This window comes from Alligator mississippiensis, chromosome 4 (genome assembly GCF_030867095.1).
Source record: "Alligator mississippiensis isolate rAllMis1 chromosome 4, rAllMis1, whole genome shotgun sequence".
In the NCBI taxonomy this organism is placed as follows: Eukaryota; Metazoa; Chordata; order Crocodylia; family Alligatoridae; genus Alligator; species Alligator mississippiensis.
The window spans coordinates 233,368,876-233,386,341 of record NC_081827.1 but is presented as its reverse complement, the minus strand read 5'-3'; the positions used below and the strand labels follow the sequence as shown (position 1 = coordinate 233,386,341).

Below are 17,466 nucleotides of genomic sequence, written 5' to 3'. Positions count from 1 at the left end.
AAATTGAAATGAAAAGCTGGCATGGCTGGGAGCTGGAGTTGCAGAGGCTTTCCACAAGCCAGACTCCTGGCCCTAACAACAAGGGGAAGCCAGCATGGCTGAGAGCTAGGCTTGCAAGCCTGGCTGCCAACTATACCAGCTTTTTAATTGCTATACTTTCGGCTCAGCTGAGCCACAAGGGAGGGAGGCAGGAGGAGCAGGCAGAGGGCAGCATACCCTGCACTCTACTCTTGGCAGCTGTGACAAAGCTCCTGCCTGCTTTTTACATCAGGAACTGGTGATCAGGCGGGGAGCAACTCACGGCTGCTCCTCCCCTCCACAGCCCTCCCAGTCTACAGCACAGGCAGAAACACCTGCCCACTGCCCCTTTTCCAGACTCAGTGGCTCCATTCTTTGGAAGGCACAAGTCCTTTTCCCCTAGCTCCGCTCCTGGTTACGCACAAGGAGTTAAGCTGGAGGAAAGCATGCTCATGTTCAGCCTTTTGGAAGAATCTCTCCTGGGAAATTTAACCCTGGTTGTCCCAAGGTTATTTTTCTATGAACAGCCACTTTTTTTGGTCCAGGAGAAAAAGCAGGGGTGTCTGGACAGTTTTGTTTTCTACTGAGAGAATGGTTCTCCTAGTAGAAGCTGAATGTCTGTACTTAGTCCATATGCTATCTTTTGTAACAAAGTTGTAGATTTTTATAGAAGACATTTTCCCTGGGCCCCCAAATCTACCCCAACCCCTTTTATTTCCTCTCTTGTGAAAACAGACATACTTTTGATGGCACAGACAGACAAGGAAAGGTGAAGAAATACACACTGTTTACCCTTTCTTTAGTAGACCATATTGTTTCCTGTTGAAAAACATATCCATCAGTGGTCTCATTAGTACACTGCCAACACACAACCCCCAAGCCTTGGCTTCTCTCTGATAAGTAAAGAATTTAAACATGCGCTTAATTTGAATTAATTGAGTAATCACACTGAAGGTAATCAGACAACTTGGGTTTTGCTGGCCTGAGGGTTACAAACCTTTGTTCTGGAGAGTCCATGCAGATCAGAACCCATGTGTCCAAATCCTTGTAATGGAAGTTATGAAAACATTTTTTTATATTCAAGTCAATTTATGTGTGTATATATAGTCTACATATGGAGGGAGGGAGAGAGAGAGAGAGAGAGAGAGTACGTACACATATATAGACTATATTAAGCATGATTTCATTAAGATGAGGAAGAAGACTTTATTAATCATATGAGTCCTGCTGGTGTAACAAAGGGTTAACATTTTGAAGTGGTACTTTAAAAAAAAGTGTGCAAGCATGTTTTTACCAGCTAAATAGATTCATGAGTATACATCCTACTCACTGATTTTGAAGTATACCCCTTTGAATGATTCTTCTCATCAGTTGACTTTGTGAAAGTATGCATTATGTCAATTTGACATCTTAAAAACATATCAGTTCTGTTCATGTACATTTCTGGTAAGTAGGACCAATGTTAAAATTAGCAATCAGGAAAATTTAACAGATCAGCTTTATTAATGAGCCTTTACATTTGTTGTTCTGGTTCTGAGCTGTCACTGCCAGAAGCATTCATTTAAGAGGCCATGGTATGCTAGTCCTCCCTCTCCCTTCTCTTCTGCATTTACAGATTCCTTGGGACAATTTTAAGGCAACCCATCAATTTATTTGATCTCAAGAATCTTGAAAGCTCAGCTTACTCTAATAAATTACATCCCTCCAGCTTCAGAAAATCAAAGTACAAAGATTAGAGTACAATAAAACCTTTGTTGTGGACAAAGCGGATGAACATTTTATTAAATATATATGCACCTATTTTAAGTGTAGTTATTTTCTTTAATGGGAAAACATTTCCACAGCAAGAAATGCACATAAATTATCCCTCTACCAAATGAAAAGGGTACCTGCAAAAATTTATATTCCCCATGGAAAAAAAAAAAACCTGTGTAAGAATAAAGTAGATATTTTAAGAAATAAGACAAAGCAAAGCCTTGATTTTATCCTTCTCTTCACTTTTCTGACAGAGATTTTAGTAAAACTATGTTGATAAGCAAAGTGGCCCCTACGTACTACAATATCATTTCACTAACTTTGGCCACATACAGACAATATGCTTCTACTGAGAGAAATATCAGTCTTCCAGTAGTAACTACAAGCATACAAAAGTTCATTCAATTTTTCCCAAAGAAAACATGTCCTCTCCAGGCAACAAAATCTTCCAGGTATCAACCTGGGAGATCTCCCTTGCGAGAAAAAAAATCTTCTCACAAGAATAAAGGCTCCTCCCAGTCTGGTCCAGGCGGTGAGTGGAGCAATGGAGCAAAGCAAGGGAACCCCTGTATGGGGAGCAGGTAGGGAGTTTCAGTGGCTGCCCCAGTCACCTCCAGGATTGGCTGGGGAGGGGAGTGAAACAGCTGCTTCTTGCTCCCTGCCTGCTCTTTCCTCACTTTGCTCCTGCCATCAGGAGTAAAATGAAGGAACAGCTGCTCTTTAGTGCCCCCTCCCCACCAGCCCACTCTCTAAAATGGGGTTAACTTATTTGGGGAGCAGGGCAAGGATTTTCCACTCCTGCTCCAGTGCCTTCCTGGACCAAACCAGAGCAGACTGGGAGAGGTCTGGTGCAACCCACACCTTCCCAGACCATAATCACACCGATCTGGGGAAGATGTAGAAAATAGGGGAAAGGGGGCAACTGAAGGCTGAATGTCTGTAGTGCTCCCTCCCCGAGAAAGATTTCAAGAGGTAGAAATTTCCATTGCTAGAAATAAATGGCTGTTAGAGGCCTTTGATCCACTAAACCTTTTTCCACAAAAAGTAGCAGTCTGGGTGGGTGGGTGGGAGAGTCAGTTGCTTTAGATTTTCCATTTGTCACCTAAAAATACGTTTTAAACTAACTAAAAATCAGTGTTTTTTTTTTTTTTTTATATGAACCTGATTTATTCTAAGGACTTGATTTATACCCATGGAGTTCAACTGTCAAGACAGCATAGTTAAACTCTATAAAATTTAGTTCTAGATGACCTATGAATTCATTTATTAACCTATTCATTTCCAGCAGCAGGTTTTTTTCCTCCCCAAGGACGTCATATGGGCGTGTGTAGATAAAACAGAGGCCCTAAATTAAAGTGGTGTGTATTAAAAAAGCACCGCTTCAATTTAGGGCTGATTAAACCCCCGTGTCATGCACACACCCCACTGACTTGCCTGCCTCTCTAACAGAAAGGGGAGGGCGAGCTGCCGGTGGGTGGAGGGGTCCCTGGGCTGTGGGGGGTGGCTGATGTTTCTCTTTGCGGCAACAACACCGCCCCCCGCCGGCAGCACCCGCCTGTAGGTACCTGGCTTGGGCAGTCCCGGGGGGCACTACATCTGGGGAGGGAAGCACTGGGCCCCTGTGCAGCTCATGCAGGCAGGCTCAGGAGCGGGGGGGGGAATAAAATAAAATAAAATTTAAAAAAATCAAGCTCGCTGCTATTCTTGGGCAGAGCTGCTTTCCCAGGCTGCTGCTAGGCTGCCTCCAGGGCTTCCTGCAGAGCCACAGAGCTGCACGGAACTCAGTGCTTTGCTCTGCAGCTGTAGGGGCAGCAAACTAAAACTCCTCGGAAGAGTTTTAGTTTGCTGTGCCCCAAGTCATTTAAGGCACATTACACCGCTGAATTTCCTACAGCGGCTGGAATTAAAGTGCAATATGCTGCTGAGGCGTGCAAACATCAATACCATTAAAGTGGTGAAAAAGCATTTAGCCCGCTTTAAATTGTTGTGCAAACATGCCTCTCGTTTCGTCTACACACGGCCATAAAGTAACTCCAGACAGATTCCCTATTTTAGGAATCAATGCAAAAAACAACCAAAAGACAAACAAAAAACAAAAAACCCAGTATTGATATTAGTCAAGTATTACCACATACTTCCTAGCCTATGTAGGGAAGTGAGGAAAAACATCATTGGTTAGATGCATGTATTTGTGATAAATGTTAGTAAAAGCTGCCATTTTCCTCTTGGAGAACACCATTTCCACCTGCTCTTGTGCTGCTACTTTCTTCATGTACCCCCTTATCTCTCTGCTTCCATTATCCTTTACAACACTGTTGCTGTTCCTGCAGTGTTGGGGTCACACATGATTACAGTACTCAGACTGACCTTTACCAGCAAAGGGCCTTTTCCTACAAAGAGTTCTGCAGGAACAGATACACCGCGTGGCTGCTGGTATAAACAACTCAAGTCAAAAACGCTTTTCTCAGGAACAGGACTGCATAGATAATCAGGGTCTAAGATCATATATTCTGTTCAATAGGCCAAACAATGAGATGTGCTGAGTAATTACAAATAGCATGTTCCTGTACTAGTATTTAGAGTAAGGAGCCTATGGAAAATGTCTGCTTTTAAAGGGCTTGTATGGTCTATAAATATTAAATGGCTTCCACTTGGTTATGACCATTTTAAATTCTACATGAAACAAGAGAGAGAACTGCTGTCAATGAACTTTAAAGGCAATATTTAAAACTAATAAGGCAAAATCATATTTACATAGTGTATAATTAGCCAATGATGCTTGTGTTAATAGGACAAGCACACCAAAATGGCAAGGAGATGCTAACATTCATGCTTTAGAGAAACAACATCTAGTTAAGCTGAAACAATGTTTGTATTGTAGTTCATAGTGCAATGTTCTACTACACCATGAAAATAGGCAATGTCCTCTCAAAAACTGCCTATTGTATTGTGGGGGCTAGATAAACCATTGCTCTGTTATGGTCTGACAATTCCCATTAAAAATATGTATGAAGTTGGAAAAATACCAATTGTAGGGTTTGCATGTGCAGGTTTTTTTAATTGGGTATGACTCATTCTTCTTTAAAATAGCTAAAAACAAGGATTCAAGGTAATTTACACAAGCCAAAAGAATACAAGCAAAATAATGCAGTTAATTAAGTAGCTATTGACTGTTGATGTTACCTGAATTATTTTAAGTTTTTTTCAATGCTCGGAAAATTGTTGGCCCCACGTTTAATATTGCTAGTAGGTTTCTGAGGTAGCAGATAAATATGCTACATTTCCATGAGTTGTCACTAGTTTGTAATGTTTTCAACTGTTTTTCTAGAATATTTCAATGATACCATCATGAGATGATGGGCTATGTTTTCAGCTAGTGTACATCAGCATAAAGATAATTGAATTATACCACATTTGCAACAACTGATAATGCAGTCCATGTTTTTATGTGAGACTATGAAATAAACAATACTCATGGTTTTTCACAACCAGTAGCAGTCTGTGTAGGGATCTGCTGCTTTAGGTTTTCTATTGGTCACCTAAAAATATGTTTTAAGATAACCGTAAATCAGTGGATTTTAGGGCCATACAACGCCCCCCCCCCCCCCCGCATAAAAATAAAAGTAAACACACAAAACAAAAAAGGAAGCACATACCAGTTATTATTGCACTGAAATGAGCAACATGTAATTTGCATCTGGAATAGCCAGCCAACATCACAGTAGCATAACATTTAAAAATCCTTTTCGGAGGTGTTTTTCCAGCTTGAATTCACTTTGCAGAGAAAACACTGGAATTACTAATCTGAACATTCTGCATTTCCACGGTAATTCTTAATTTCGTTCATCAGCTTGATGACAACCATCTGCTTTGAGCTCACTACTTACTGCCCCAAGTACAGTCAAAGTGAGAATAAGTGACAAGCAGAATTTCTACAGAGAACACATTTCTACAGCAACGATAATTTTAACGGCTGGGGCTCCTGAACACACCTACCACTGAATATATGGAAATTAAGAAATTATACACATCTAATCTTAAACTCTTCTGTAACATTACTGCATATGCAGGCAAAAAGTACTATGTTTAAATGTAGGAGTAGGAGATTAGTTGACACCAAGCAGATTAGTTGGCTCTCAAGAGCAGTATGATCTGCCGAGTAAATGGGTGATATTGTACATTGTCAGATCTGGTCAGGTCACTGCCTTCTAAACCCAGAAAATGAAATGCAACTTCAACATAAATCCAGTACATCTGAGCATGTGTAAAAGGAGGAGTTCATTCAGATAAGCCTATACATGTACCCCAATCTCAATAGCTTGCTCCTTGTTTGAAGAAATGTCGTAATGGGATGGTTGGATCAGGGATTAAGATTATGTCTATTTAAAAACCCAGCTCTGACGGCTTCATTCTATTAAAGTAGTTTTATGCTTCTTTTTATATTTAAATTATACATTCATACCCTTTCCCATTTCATACATTCTGACAAAATGGTAAATAGCAGGACTGTGTTATTCAAATAGTAGTGTAGTTTAAAATGTGGCCTCTAAAGCCTTGTGTCTACAAAATGCCCGTCTCAGATTTTGCCTTTCATTGTTTTAATGAAGCATGAGGACAATTTTATCTGAAAAGTTCCATGCATGTCAGTGTCTTATGTTTCATTATTAATGGTTTTGACTTGTTCTATATCTCTTGTAGGTCTTTAAATTTCATGGTTTTAAATGTTTCTTCTAAGGCAGCTACAGTGGCAAAAAAGGAAAACACAGTAAACATGACATTTATTGTTCATTAGTCTGGCTGTGATCTAAATAATCAAGTGATCGCTACATCACCATAGTGCACCGTATGGCAACAGCACATCGCTATGGCTGTGTAGGGCGATGTGTAGATGCACCCACTGTTTCTACCTATTTTGGCAAGACCCAGAAGCATTCACAATCCCAAGACATTTTTATTTCTGCAAACTGATACTTCATATGGCACTATAGGATTCTATTTTACTAATTTGCAGTGCCTTCTGGATCATCTCTGCTGAGTTCTCAAGTAATTTTTTTTCCTGCCAGCTCTGCATACTCAACCTGGAATCTGGAAGTCAAGCTAGATTCTTTCTGTATTGTACATCACCTGAACTAGTGAGGCTACACACCCTATAATGACCCCAATTACATCTATACAACTCCAGTCTCTTTATTATTCCCACCTCTGCATATCGTGTGGAGAGGACTAGATTTAATAACAACAGTTTAAACATGTTGAAAGTAAAACTTCATTATATGCACAGGGAAACAATGAACTCTGCTGTCTAATAGCTGTGTTGCTTTGGCAGTTCTACCAGTAGTAAAGTCTCACTTTTCCCATTTAAATCTTAAAAATGATTTATTGAGTGAAGATGTGTCATATTTAGAAAGTCAACTTTCAGACTGGGTCCGAATTTTGGGAGCGATCCCAAATCCACTGAATTTAACATGAGTCATTCCACTGTCTTCCATAGGTTTTGGATCAGTCCGTAAGACCACTGGGTACAGAAATATTTGTATATTTCAAGATGTGAGCATCCATCCCCTGTCTTCTAACTTCCTTTTCCATTATTTTTAGTTAATCCACAAAAAGTGCAAAATGAGGTGAATCAGGCGTTTAATGATTATTAATGTAAAACCTTCCTGCCATTACAGTTCTTAGTGTTACAGTACATTAATGGAGTCTCTATTCTCTGTGTCCTTTAATGGACCTCGTTTGACCATTTTAAGGAGGGTGATGTAGAAAAAAAGCCTTCCAATGATGGTATCCCCATGTTTTACAATGAAGAAGAAACAAATGCATACTTTAAAGTGGTGCCTCAACATCTTAAACTGTGCCATGGATATGAGTACAGGAATGGTAGATCTCAAAAGAAAAAGCATGGAGAAATGCTGGGAAGTCAGAACATGGCATTTTTCTTCTCAAGTGGAGGTGGGTGGAATTCTTACCCTTTTTCAAGGACAGTCATAATTTATATTTTACAAAAGTTTGTCAATACTATTGACATGGTAATTCAGGAGTAGGTCTGTTCATCTCCCCAGCAGCACAGGAAGCACCCACAGACAGTGTTCCACCTCTATGGTGCATGAGGATACCTGCAGCACATGCTCCTTGCCACTGAAGCCCTGCATCTACAGGCTGCATCCAGAGGGCCATAGGCTGTCATCCCTGGCTGAATACAATCAAATTGTATTTTTAATCAAAGTTCTGTCATAGTTTTGTAAAAAGAAAATTGCCAAAAATACCATTTTTCAGAAAGTAAATGAATAACAATGAGCTTGATAAAAACAAAAACAGCAACAATACTATGAACAATTGTGAAAAAACACAGGTAGTGGGTTTCTTCTGATTCCTGAAAAATGATGGCAAAATCATGTTACCCTCAATATTGAAAAGAAAAGAAAAAAGAAAAGAAAAAGGAAAAAGAGAAACTGTCCTATATCTAAGTTAATACCAAAAAAGCCCAAGCACAAGGGTAATGCGTCTACTTTAGTTGCTATGCTTTGGAGAAAGTACAAAACTTCCCAAGCAAACTGTAATTATCTTGTAGCCACTGAAGATTTCTTGTAAATATTTGCATTATATATTCCATAAATCACTAACTAATCTTAATCTGTAGACCAAACCAATGCTCACTGGAGTCAAAGCCAAATTATTTCTGACTTGCAAAGTGAGGAATCGGGCTTATAATCTTTGACACAGTGCACAACAATATTAACAAACAGAGGCTGTATTCCAGAGGAGGCCAAATTTCAGTGACAGATTAAATGATTCACGGATGCCCAAATATTTAAAAGATGGGCATGCCTTTTTATACATACATCCATATTGTTTACCTCGGGTATCTTCAGCTGCGCAGCTATGTGCTCTAAGAACTTATCCCATGCAACCACATTATTTGTATGCACAAAGCAGTTATTCTTTGAGAATTCATTAATGTTCTGTATCAATATCTTTCAAGATAAACACACAATGTTTTAAGATTTCAGGAAATCTTTGTAAAACTACTTCAATATGATGACATTCCTCAAAAAACTACATTCACCCAAGGATGTATCACTAATGTCAGCATCTGGGTACCTCCAGTGATTTAAAATTGTTTCGAAGAGCTGTGTCCTAATATAATACTAAAATGACTGGATACACATTATGGACAAGTAAAGGTATGAATACAGTCACCACTCCCACATGTATATTGTTTAATGTTAATTCTCTAAGCATAGTATAAACCCTGCAATAATAAATCAGTGAAATACTGCAAGAGATATCTTGAATGCTCTAGTATGAGGGAGAGGTAAATTGACATCACCATCACCACCACATGTATTATATCTGAAGTGGGTTTTTTAAAAAAATATATACTACCTTTCTTCAGCTGACAATCTTTTTCCTGTCAAACAGTATGTTCTCCCTTTGAAAGATCTCCTATGAAAAGGACTGCATTCCCATTTCTCCATCACACATGCCACCCCTCCTCCAAATATGTCCCAAGTTAATTCAAAGGAACAAAAACTATAGCTTCTTATTCTCCAAGTTTTCTTTATTCATTTCAAGAAGACAGAGTGAATGTTATGAATCATCATTGAATAAAAACTCAGTAGTGGTGAAATCCTTGAGGAATTTTATATATATTTATTTCTAAAGCCAAACCTTATTTCAATAGTACCTGTCCTGCTATACATGAAGGTTAAAGCTTCAAGACAGTGCTGTGTACAAAAGTAGGAAGGGGTGTCGTGCTGATAATAAGAATAAGACAAGACATAATCCATGGTACCTTGATTTCACTGGAATAAAGAGAAATATGTATATTCTGGTTTCTAAAGTGAAGCTATATTTCAACAGTATGTAATTCTGTTGGAAGGCCAAGTCATTCAAGATGAAACTGTGTGATAAGTTAGGGCTGTCCAAGCGATAGCAAGAATGCATTATATAATAATATATGCAGTACCTGGAACTTTTGTTATACTGAGATCTGTTCTCATCAACTTCAGGAGTTTGTTTGTACTTTTAACTACAAAAAAAAATAAAGTCTTAGAATACACCTTTTCCTGAACAATTGGCATCACATCTTATTTCAAATAAAAGGAGCTATTACTATTAATTGCTTTAATCTAATGACTGCAGAAAAAAAAGAAGCAAACTTTGCTTGCTAAAGAAAAACATTGTTTTTCCCCTATGCAATCAGATGACCAGTTGACAAAATTACTTTGACTCAGAAGTGTTGACAAAATAAAACTGATTAGTTTCTGTGCATATATATATAACAGATGCAGTTATACCTATTATATATTTACTAAAAATAATACTTATGTAACCTAAATAAAACAAAAACTACAGAATGATTCCACCAGTTGGGATTTTTATGGCTTATATCTGTTTTTATTTGGTCATTTGTGTCACTAAGGACCCTATTCAATTCCTATTAAATCCAACTACAAGACTTCCTTTGACTTTTATTGGAATTCCATTACTAACCCTGCATCAAACCCTGCTACCACATATCTCAACATCCAGGCTGAACTGCCCTTGTTAGGAAGTCCTAATGAATTGTTAGGTTTTCCACTGATGAAACAGCCTACGTCCAGTGAAGTCGATGGATTTTGGCCCATTTTGAAATGGGTTTAATCAGAACCAAACCCCTGCTTATCTTACTTTGCTTTTTTGCTACATCTGAAAAACAAAATTTTGCATTTCGGCATTAAGATACTCCACACATTTTTTTCAGCAACTGAAAGCCTGACTGGAATGCATACACTTTGTTTTCAATAGATGGTGCTTGAGAGCAAAGAAATAATTGCATAGTTAAACTACATGAAAGCACAGACTACTGGGTAGGCCAGGCCACAAGGTGTACGGCCATCATTTAGTCATATAATTGGATTTTTCAACATAATTAGGTCCCTAATTGCAATCTGTAGCTTGGGGCCCAATTCTGCAGTTCCTACATCACTGAGGATTTTGAAGGGCTCTGCATTAGTGCAGTGATATGTACCACTAGCTATGATTTCTTTATAATTATTGGGTTCAGATACTTTATTCTTCATCATTTACAAACTGAAATTACTTAAAGACCCGATTCCAATTTTCTTTTTCTTATTTCGCTACTGCTGCTGCTGCTGGGAGGGGGGGCGGGGGGTTAACCAGGGACCTACATGAACAAAACAAGTTTTCTAAGCTGGATCCTGCCCACACTGAAGTCACAGGCAGTGCCGTCATTTAGTTAGGTACCAGTTCTCTAAAGATGTGTAGACATGCTAAACTTATGAGCACCTAGCCATGTAACTTGACTAGCCTGAGTAAAACTATTGAAGTTAAACTTTCCTATAATTCTGGAGGAAAAGAGGTGCTTTCAACCTGCATGAGGATCAGGTTTGAAATGTGCAAGAAATAAGGAAAAGTTTTAGAGAAAAGCAAATTTCCATTCTGCATTTTGATATTAAGCTTTCTGGTTTTGCTTTAGTAAAATACATTTTATTTCTTTTTAATATAGTGTAATGAAGTGAGAAGGGAAAAAAAAAAAATCTATGGAAACCTATACATTGGCTCAAAGGACATGGACAAGATCGAACGTGAATGTTAACTAGCTTACAGACAAAATTACACATTTCCTGATAGTTTTGAACAGTGTGTGCACATTTGATGCTTGCATTGCCTATTCCATTTTTATTGAAATCTTTCACTTATTCATATCTAGTAATACAGGGGCGGCCAACCCACAGCACACATGCCAAAATGAGCATAGACAGCTGCTGTGGAGCACACAGCAGGCTGAGAAGGGAGCAGGGAACATAGCAACAGATAGGGTAGGAAGCAGAAAGCAGAACAACAGATTGAACAAGGAGCCAAGGGTAGGGAGCAGAAAGCAGAATAGCAGAGGGGGCAGGGAAAGAGGATCAGAATGGCACTCACAGAGGGAGGACTTACCTTGTAGCATACTACTAAAAAAAGGTCGTCCCCCACTGTACTAATGCATTCCCTTTCAACTACTGGCATTCCCTTTTAATCTCATGGCATTCCCTTTTAACTGCTGTCCAAAACATCCTTAGATCTTTATCCTTCCATGTAATTGTGTCTCTCCAAAGATAAATAAGTTCATAGGAGGATAATAAGCTTCGTGTAATATTGTCCTTTACGTTAAACAACTGGGAAGTGTTACCATGACCTTGTAACCATTTGCTTTGCTAGTATAATGCTACCGTCTTGCTAGCTATATTAGTTAGAGATGCATAGAGATTTAAGTATGAGTACAGACACCGCTATATTAAAAAACTGAAACAGCTTTATTTGAATTTGTCTGACTTGGGACTATTGAGAATACTTTCCACTGAACTAAGTCGTTGGGGCTCAATTTGATAAAGCAAAGTACAGCTGTTTTTAGCATGTTCTTCTTAAAACACCTAAGCATTAATAATGAGATTGGAGTCAAGCCTAAAAATACATTCAATACAACCATTTGCTAGTAGAGTTTCACAGGAGAAGAAAATCACAAACAAGGTTTAAAAAACACATTGAGGCCACCGATTTTCTCTTGCCTTTTTGTGCCTGAACTTAAGTCGCAGTATAATTGGATTAAGTTAGCATAAACTGAATTGTAAACCTAATAATTCAATTTTAAAGTGATTTTAAGTTATTTCTATCCTTTACTAAAATAATCAACTAACTAAATAACAAAGGGCGCTTAGAAAAACAGTAAATTCCCATGTATGTGGACTAAAGATGGAAATGATGGTGGACTGTAAGAATATAGAAAGAAGCAGTTTCCAAGATAACCTATCTATCCTTTTCATATTTTCTCCCTTCAGAAGGCAGTGAGGGGAAATGAACATGAAATATGGGTTCAATTATGAAGTTTTAACTTAGGTTCATGGGTTTTAAGATGACACCTTTCTACTAGAGCTTTTGTTTCGTTCAGTTTAAGCTTATTTTTATCTGACTGCACATCACGCCTTGAAAGAATTGGTACAGCATTTACTAAAGACTGTTTTAACATGATAATGTATATTAAGAATAGATATAAAACATTAAATTCAAACTTGAAAGTCTTGAGAAAAAAAATAAATATGTCCATATATCTAGCTATTACAGAAGTTAAACAAAAAAAGGAGTAATTTCACAGTAGAATGGGTTCCATGATACTAGCAGATACACACTTTCCTTAAAACTGTCATGTCGTAAAAATTATGCTAACTCGGCTCCTGTCATCCATGACATCTAAAAATTTTGGACAGCCCACAGCTATTTACGCCCAGTAGTAAAACCGATTCATGTAGCATTATTCCACAACAGTATAACTACCTTTAAAAAAAATGTTGGATACAAAGGAGTGATGCGAGTCCTAGAGCCAGGTTCAGGAGACATTAGGATGAGGAAAACTGTGGTGAGGAGAAGACATCGTCACCTCCACTCTTTAGTTGCCTCATCAAATTAAAAAAAATATATATATACGGGCTTCAGAAACTGCAGTGCCCAGTGAGATTTCTCCAATGTAGCTGTGGAAGCCATTACTTTTTCTGACACTGTTCTCTCCATCTCTACCATAGAAGAGGTAATAAATGCACTATAAACTACTGCAAAGTATTTATAACATTTATAGTCAATGGTGTGCTTGTTTTCATTCCAGTTAGTTTGGACATATAACAACCTAACATGCTTGAGTGAACTTGCATTTCATTTCATAAGCAAACCAACCTTGTGTAGTCTAGTTTTTTTTGTAAGTACGTCCAAAAAACCTTACCTGGCATGAAAAGGTCAAGAATTTTTCCAACTGTTTTAGCTGGTCTAATAAAAGGTAGTCAGATTTACCCTAAGAACCTTGTATTCCAATTCTGGGTATCTTATCACAACTCCTTTTTATGCCAAGACCATTTGACATTTTTAAAACAATTCCTTTTAAATCTTAATTTGCACACCATTATTCTTCTATGGAGGTATGACATGATGATATGAGTTAGCCTAGTCTATGTGAGCCTGATTTACCTGACTTTTCGGGCTGGTATGATTTACAAGGATGTTGCCTTTTTTAAGACTCAGTTGATTCTAACTTAAGTTGACACAGTACATTTTCTGTGTAACAGTTAATGAGTGTAAGGTAACTATGAAAACAAAAGAAAAGAAAAAAGAATAAACACCAGATTCTTGCATTCACAAATAAAGTGGCATCTGCTAATCTCCAGCAGTATGGACAGAGTGTACAATTAGTTTCCAGCAGAGTTTTAGAAAATGCCTCAAACTTAAGGTTTTATTTACTGATGAGTTTGGGGTATAGCTCTTGAAATGTGATCTGACAATTTTGTGCTAACTGGAAAGTTCTTGAAGAGATTTTCCATTGAACATGTATCAGTGTGCCTGATAACCTTTCGGTTCAATATTGTATAATAAAAAATTAAATAAAAACCACACGTATACCATGCATAAGCCTTGTAGATTCTCCTAGGTTGTTCAGGTAGCATGTTGAATATTAACCTGTTCCTTTGAGCAATATCCTTGCAGCTAATGATGCAGTGTTTTAATATATAAGTTTGTAACGCTTCAGCGATACTTTCCTCTTTGATGGCAAGTCATCAAGGGTGGTTCCTTTTGCTTATAATATGAATCACGTAGTTAATTTGATAGCCAGTTGGGAAATGGACCTAACAGGTTTGGTACTTCAGTTATAGCAGAAATGTACTTCAGTTATAGCATCCAGAACAAATTATCTATAGCCATTTGTACTTGTTTAAATGAGTTAAAAACAGTTAATAAACAATTCAGTAGACAGTGTATGTGATGCAGAACAGCACACCATTTCATAATAAAAATTAAATGCATTAAACAGTTACATTTATAATGAAATCTAGTTAATTCCTAGCAAATTGGATATGACCATATTCAATGCAGTCCAATTTCTTTAGCTGCACAGTTTACAGAGAGCTAGAAAGCAATCTGACCTAATGGGTTTTACTTAATAATTCTTGATCTACAGATGCATTTCTAAGTCAATTCAATGTGCTAACATTCTTGGGCAAAGAAGTACAAGCAGGACCAATATCATACTTTTAAACATATTTTAATTCAAGCATCACTAAGCAAAACAAGAGAAATCTGTGAATAGCACTGAATACTAAGGAAAGCTAAGCTGAACTCCCAGTACAAGGATACTGTCCTCTTTGACCAAAAGAGGAAAAACAGTTGCTCTTTCAACTTTTTACATATTAATACGTTGGCTAAGAGGCTGTGTATTCTTCAGGACCTAACAGTGCAGTTTTATTTAGGCTCGTATAAGCTTCACAGTATTTAAATAAAGTTCAGAAACAGTATGTACAGTGAAAGAGTGGACTCAATTTAGGGAACTCTGTGGTTCAACCTTTCAAAGAAGCTTCTTAAAAAAAAAAAAAGAAAACTATCTTCAATCAGCAGTTGGAAAAATATGCCACTGACTAGCTTGTTGAAATTACTTACAGAAAGCCCTAAGCCATGTGGTATGCTTGTGTTGCACATATTAATGCATGCTTCAGTTTTTAAGACGGAGTAGGATAGAGCCATGACAGTTAATGCCCGTGTTCCATTTCATATAATAAATCAATAATTTAAAGTCAATATAAAATTACCTTCGTATAAACAGCCTCATCAGTAGACCATTTACTGGTACATTTTCTCCCTCTCCTGGTTGCTCACTCCCTCCCTCTCCCCACCCCATTTACTTGACATTGGTGTAAGGTTTGTTTGTCTGCGTCTAATTAAACAAAAAGCCTCAGCATTATCAGTCATAGTGAGACTCTTAACAGTCAAGTTGCCATAATGCATTGTTATGCTTAACCATTTCGTGTCCGCCAGGAACACTGATCAATTGATGCAATGCTCGGTGGCATTTGGCTCTGTCTATGCACAAGAGGGCTTAGGAAACTTTAAAGATTCTCCCAAAAAAGACAGTATTCTTGCTAGAAACATGCATCTGATCTTGGTTTATGCTTGCTTCTCATGAATGCATCCTCTTACTAAAAGGGGGGAGGGGGAGAGTCTAGCTTGAGAGCACAGCACTGTGTGCATCCATCTCAAAGTCATGCAGTACCTGGATTGCAAAGCTTTAGTATAAAGGCTGGGGAGAAGTTTATGAGCTATTGTTGTTTCTGTGCACAGCCCCTGCTCTGGACGGTAGCGTTCCCTTCAGAAGCCAGTACCTCGCTGAGGCTCACTCCGGGGAGGCTGCAGCGCAGGTACAAGGCAGGGGAAGGGAAAGCGGCCCCTAGGGAGCCAGAGCGAGTGAGATGCTGGCTTGCAGCTGGAAGTTACTGAAAGACGAAGTTGAAGACCGCAGGGTGGACTCCCAGGCAGAAAGCGCCCGCCAAGGCAGGACCACAAGCCAGCATCCCCCGCGGCGCAGTGTGCGGGCTGCCCCCAAACTCCGCGCCCGGCCTCTCCCAGCCCCGGGCGGCGGGGCAGGGGCAGGGGCAGGGGCAGGGGCCGGCGTCCCGCGCAGCCGGAGGAAGTTGCAGCCCTCCTCGGAGAGGAAAAGAAAAAAATAAAATAAAATAAAAGTGTCGCGCTTACCTCCCTCGGCTCCCACGGCCAGCACCTTAGCCAGAGGAAATAATCCCGAGATCGCTACTAAGGCCAAAAGAAACTCAGACATTGTTGCGGCCGGACTGAAGCCTCCTCCTTCTCCTCGTCCTCGTCCTCGTCCGCCGGGGCGGCCGCGCTGCTCGGGAAGGCGGCGGTTCTGCACCGAGCAGCGGTGCCCAGATGTGAGCGGAGTCTCCCGCGGAGCCGGCCCGGCCCCCGCCCGCCCGCAGCGCAGCGCAGCGCCGCTCCGAGGTGCGGGCGTGTGTGCGAGCCGCTGCTGTGCCCTGACTTTTCAATGCGGAGGACGTCGGAGCTTACATCACGCGCAAGGGGCAGCGAGACATGCCAGAGGATGGGGATGCGGGGATGCAGCGCGGGAGCCGCCGCCGCGCGCCTCCCAGGGCTCCGCACAGCCCAGCCGGGGAACAGCGCCGCAAAGCACGAGTCTTCCTGGCTCCTGCGAGGGAGCAAACTCCCCCGGGGGGGGGATGCCCGCCCTGCCCCGACCCGACCTGACCCCTCCAGCCCGCCTGGGCCACGCACCTCTTTGCAAGGGGGCCGAGGAACTTCACCCGGCTCCCTCCCGGCTTGACGGGGGCAGCAGAGGGGCTGGGGGGTTATCCCCAGGAAGATTTGGCACCCTGAATGACTCAGCAAAAAAAAAAAACAACCACCCCAAAAAGTAATGCATTATTAAGCTAAAGATTTGCTCTCGACTCATGTCTTTACATCCTACATCCAAACATAAATACCCCAGGAGGGACAGGTGGGTTTGGGCAGGTTGGTGCTAACGCACAGGTGTCTGCACTCCAGACACAAATCCCAGCATTATCCGCAAATACACTTGGGATCATATGCGCCCTACCGGATACAGTTTTCTTCTAACAACTTTTCCTTTCCCTACCAGTACAAACGGAAACTGGATGCTAAAAGCTGTTCTGGTTACGACCCTTTATGAAAAATGCAAAATTCAGAAAATTAAAAAAAAAAAAAGGCTAACTGGGAACAGGCAGTAGTTACAGCAGCTTTTAGAGATTAATGTGGTCGACATGTATTAAGGACCTAAAATTGGCAGCATGGACCTTTATATTTCCACGGCAGACCCTTAGTTGTACTCTCCTGAACAAAGCCTAAGTA

General features: G+C 39.9%; 1 protein-coding gene across 5 annotated transcripts in view; it reads right to left on the bottom strand.

Annotated features, from left to right (window-relative positions):
• LRP1B (LDL receptor related protein 1B) overlaps positions 1-16,759 on the bottom strand; it is a 1,609,743-nt gene extending 1,592,984 nt beyond the window's left edge. For all 5 annotated transcript variants that reach the window (XM_019480601.2, XM_059727405.1, XM_059727406.1 and 2 more), the window contains exon 1: positions 16,318-16,759. In XM_019480601.2, the coding sequence (XP_019336146.2) occupies positions 16,318-16,399 (82 nt within the window). In that variant the 5' untranslated portion in view covers positions 16,400-16,759. The remainder of the gene's footprint in view (positions 1-16,317) is intronic.
• Between the last annotated feature and the right edge of the window lie 707 nt (positions 16,760-17,466).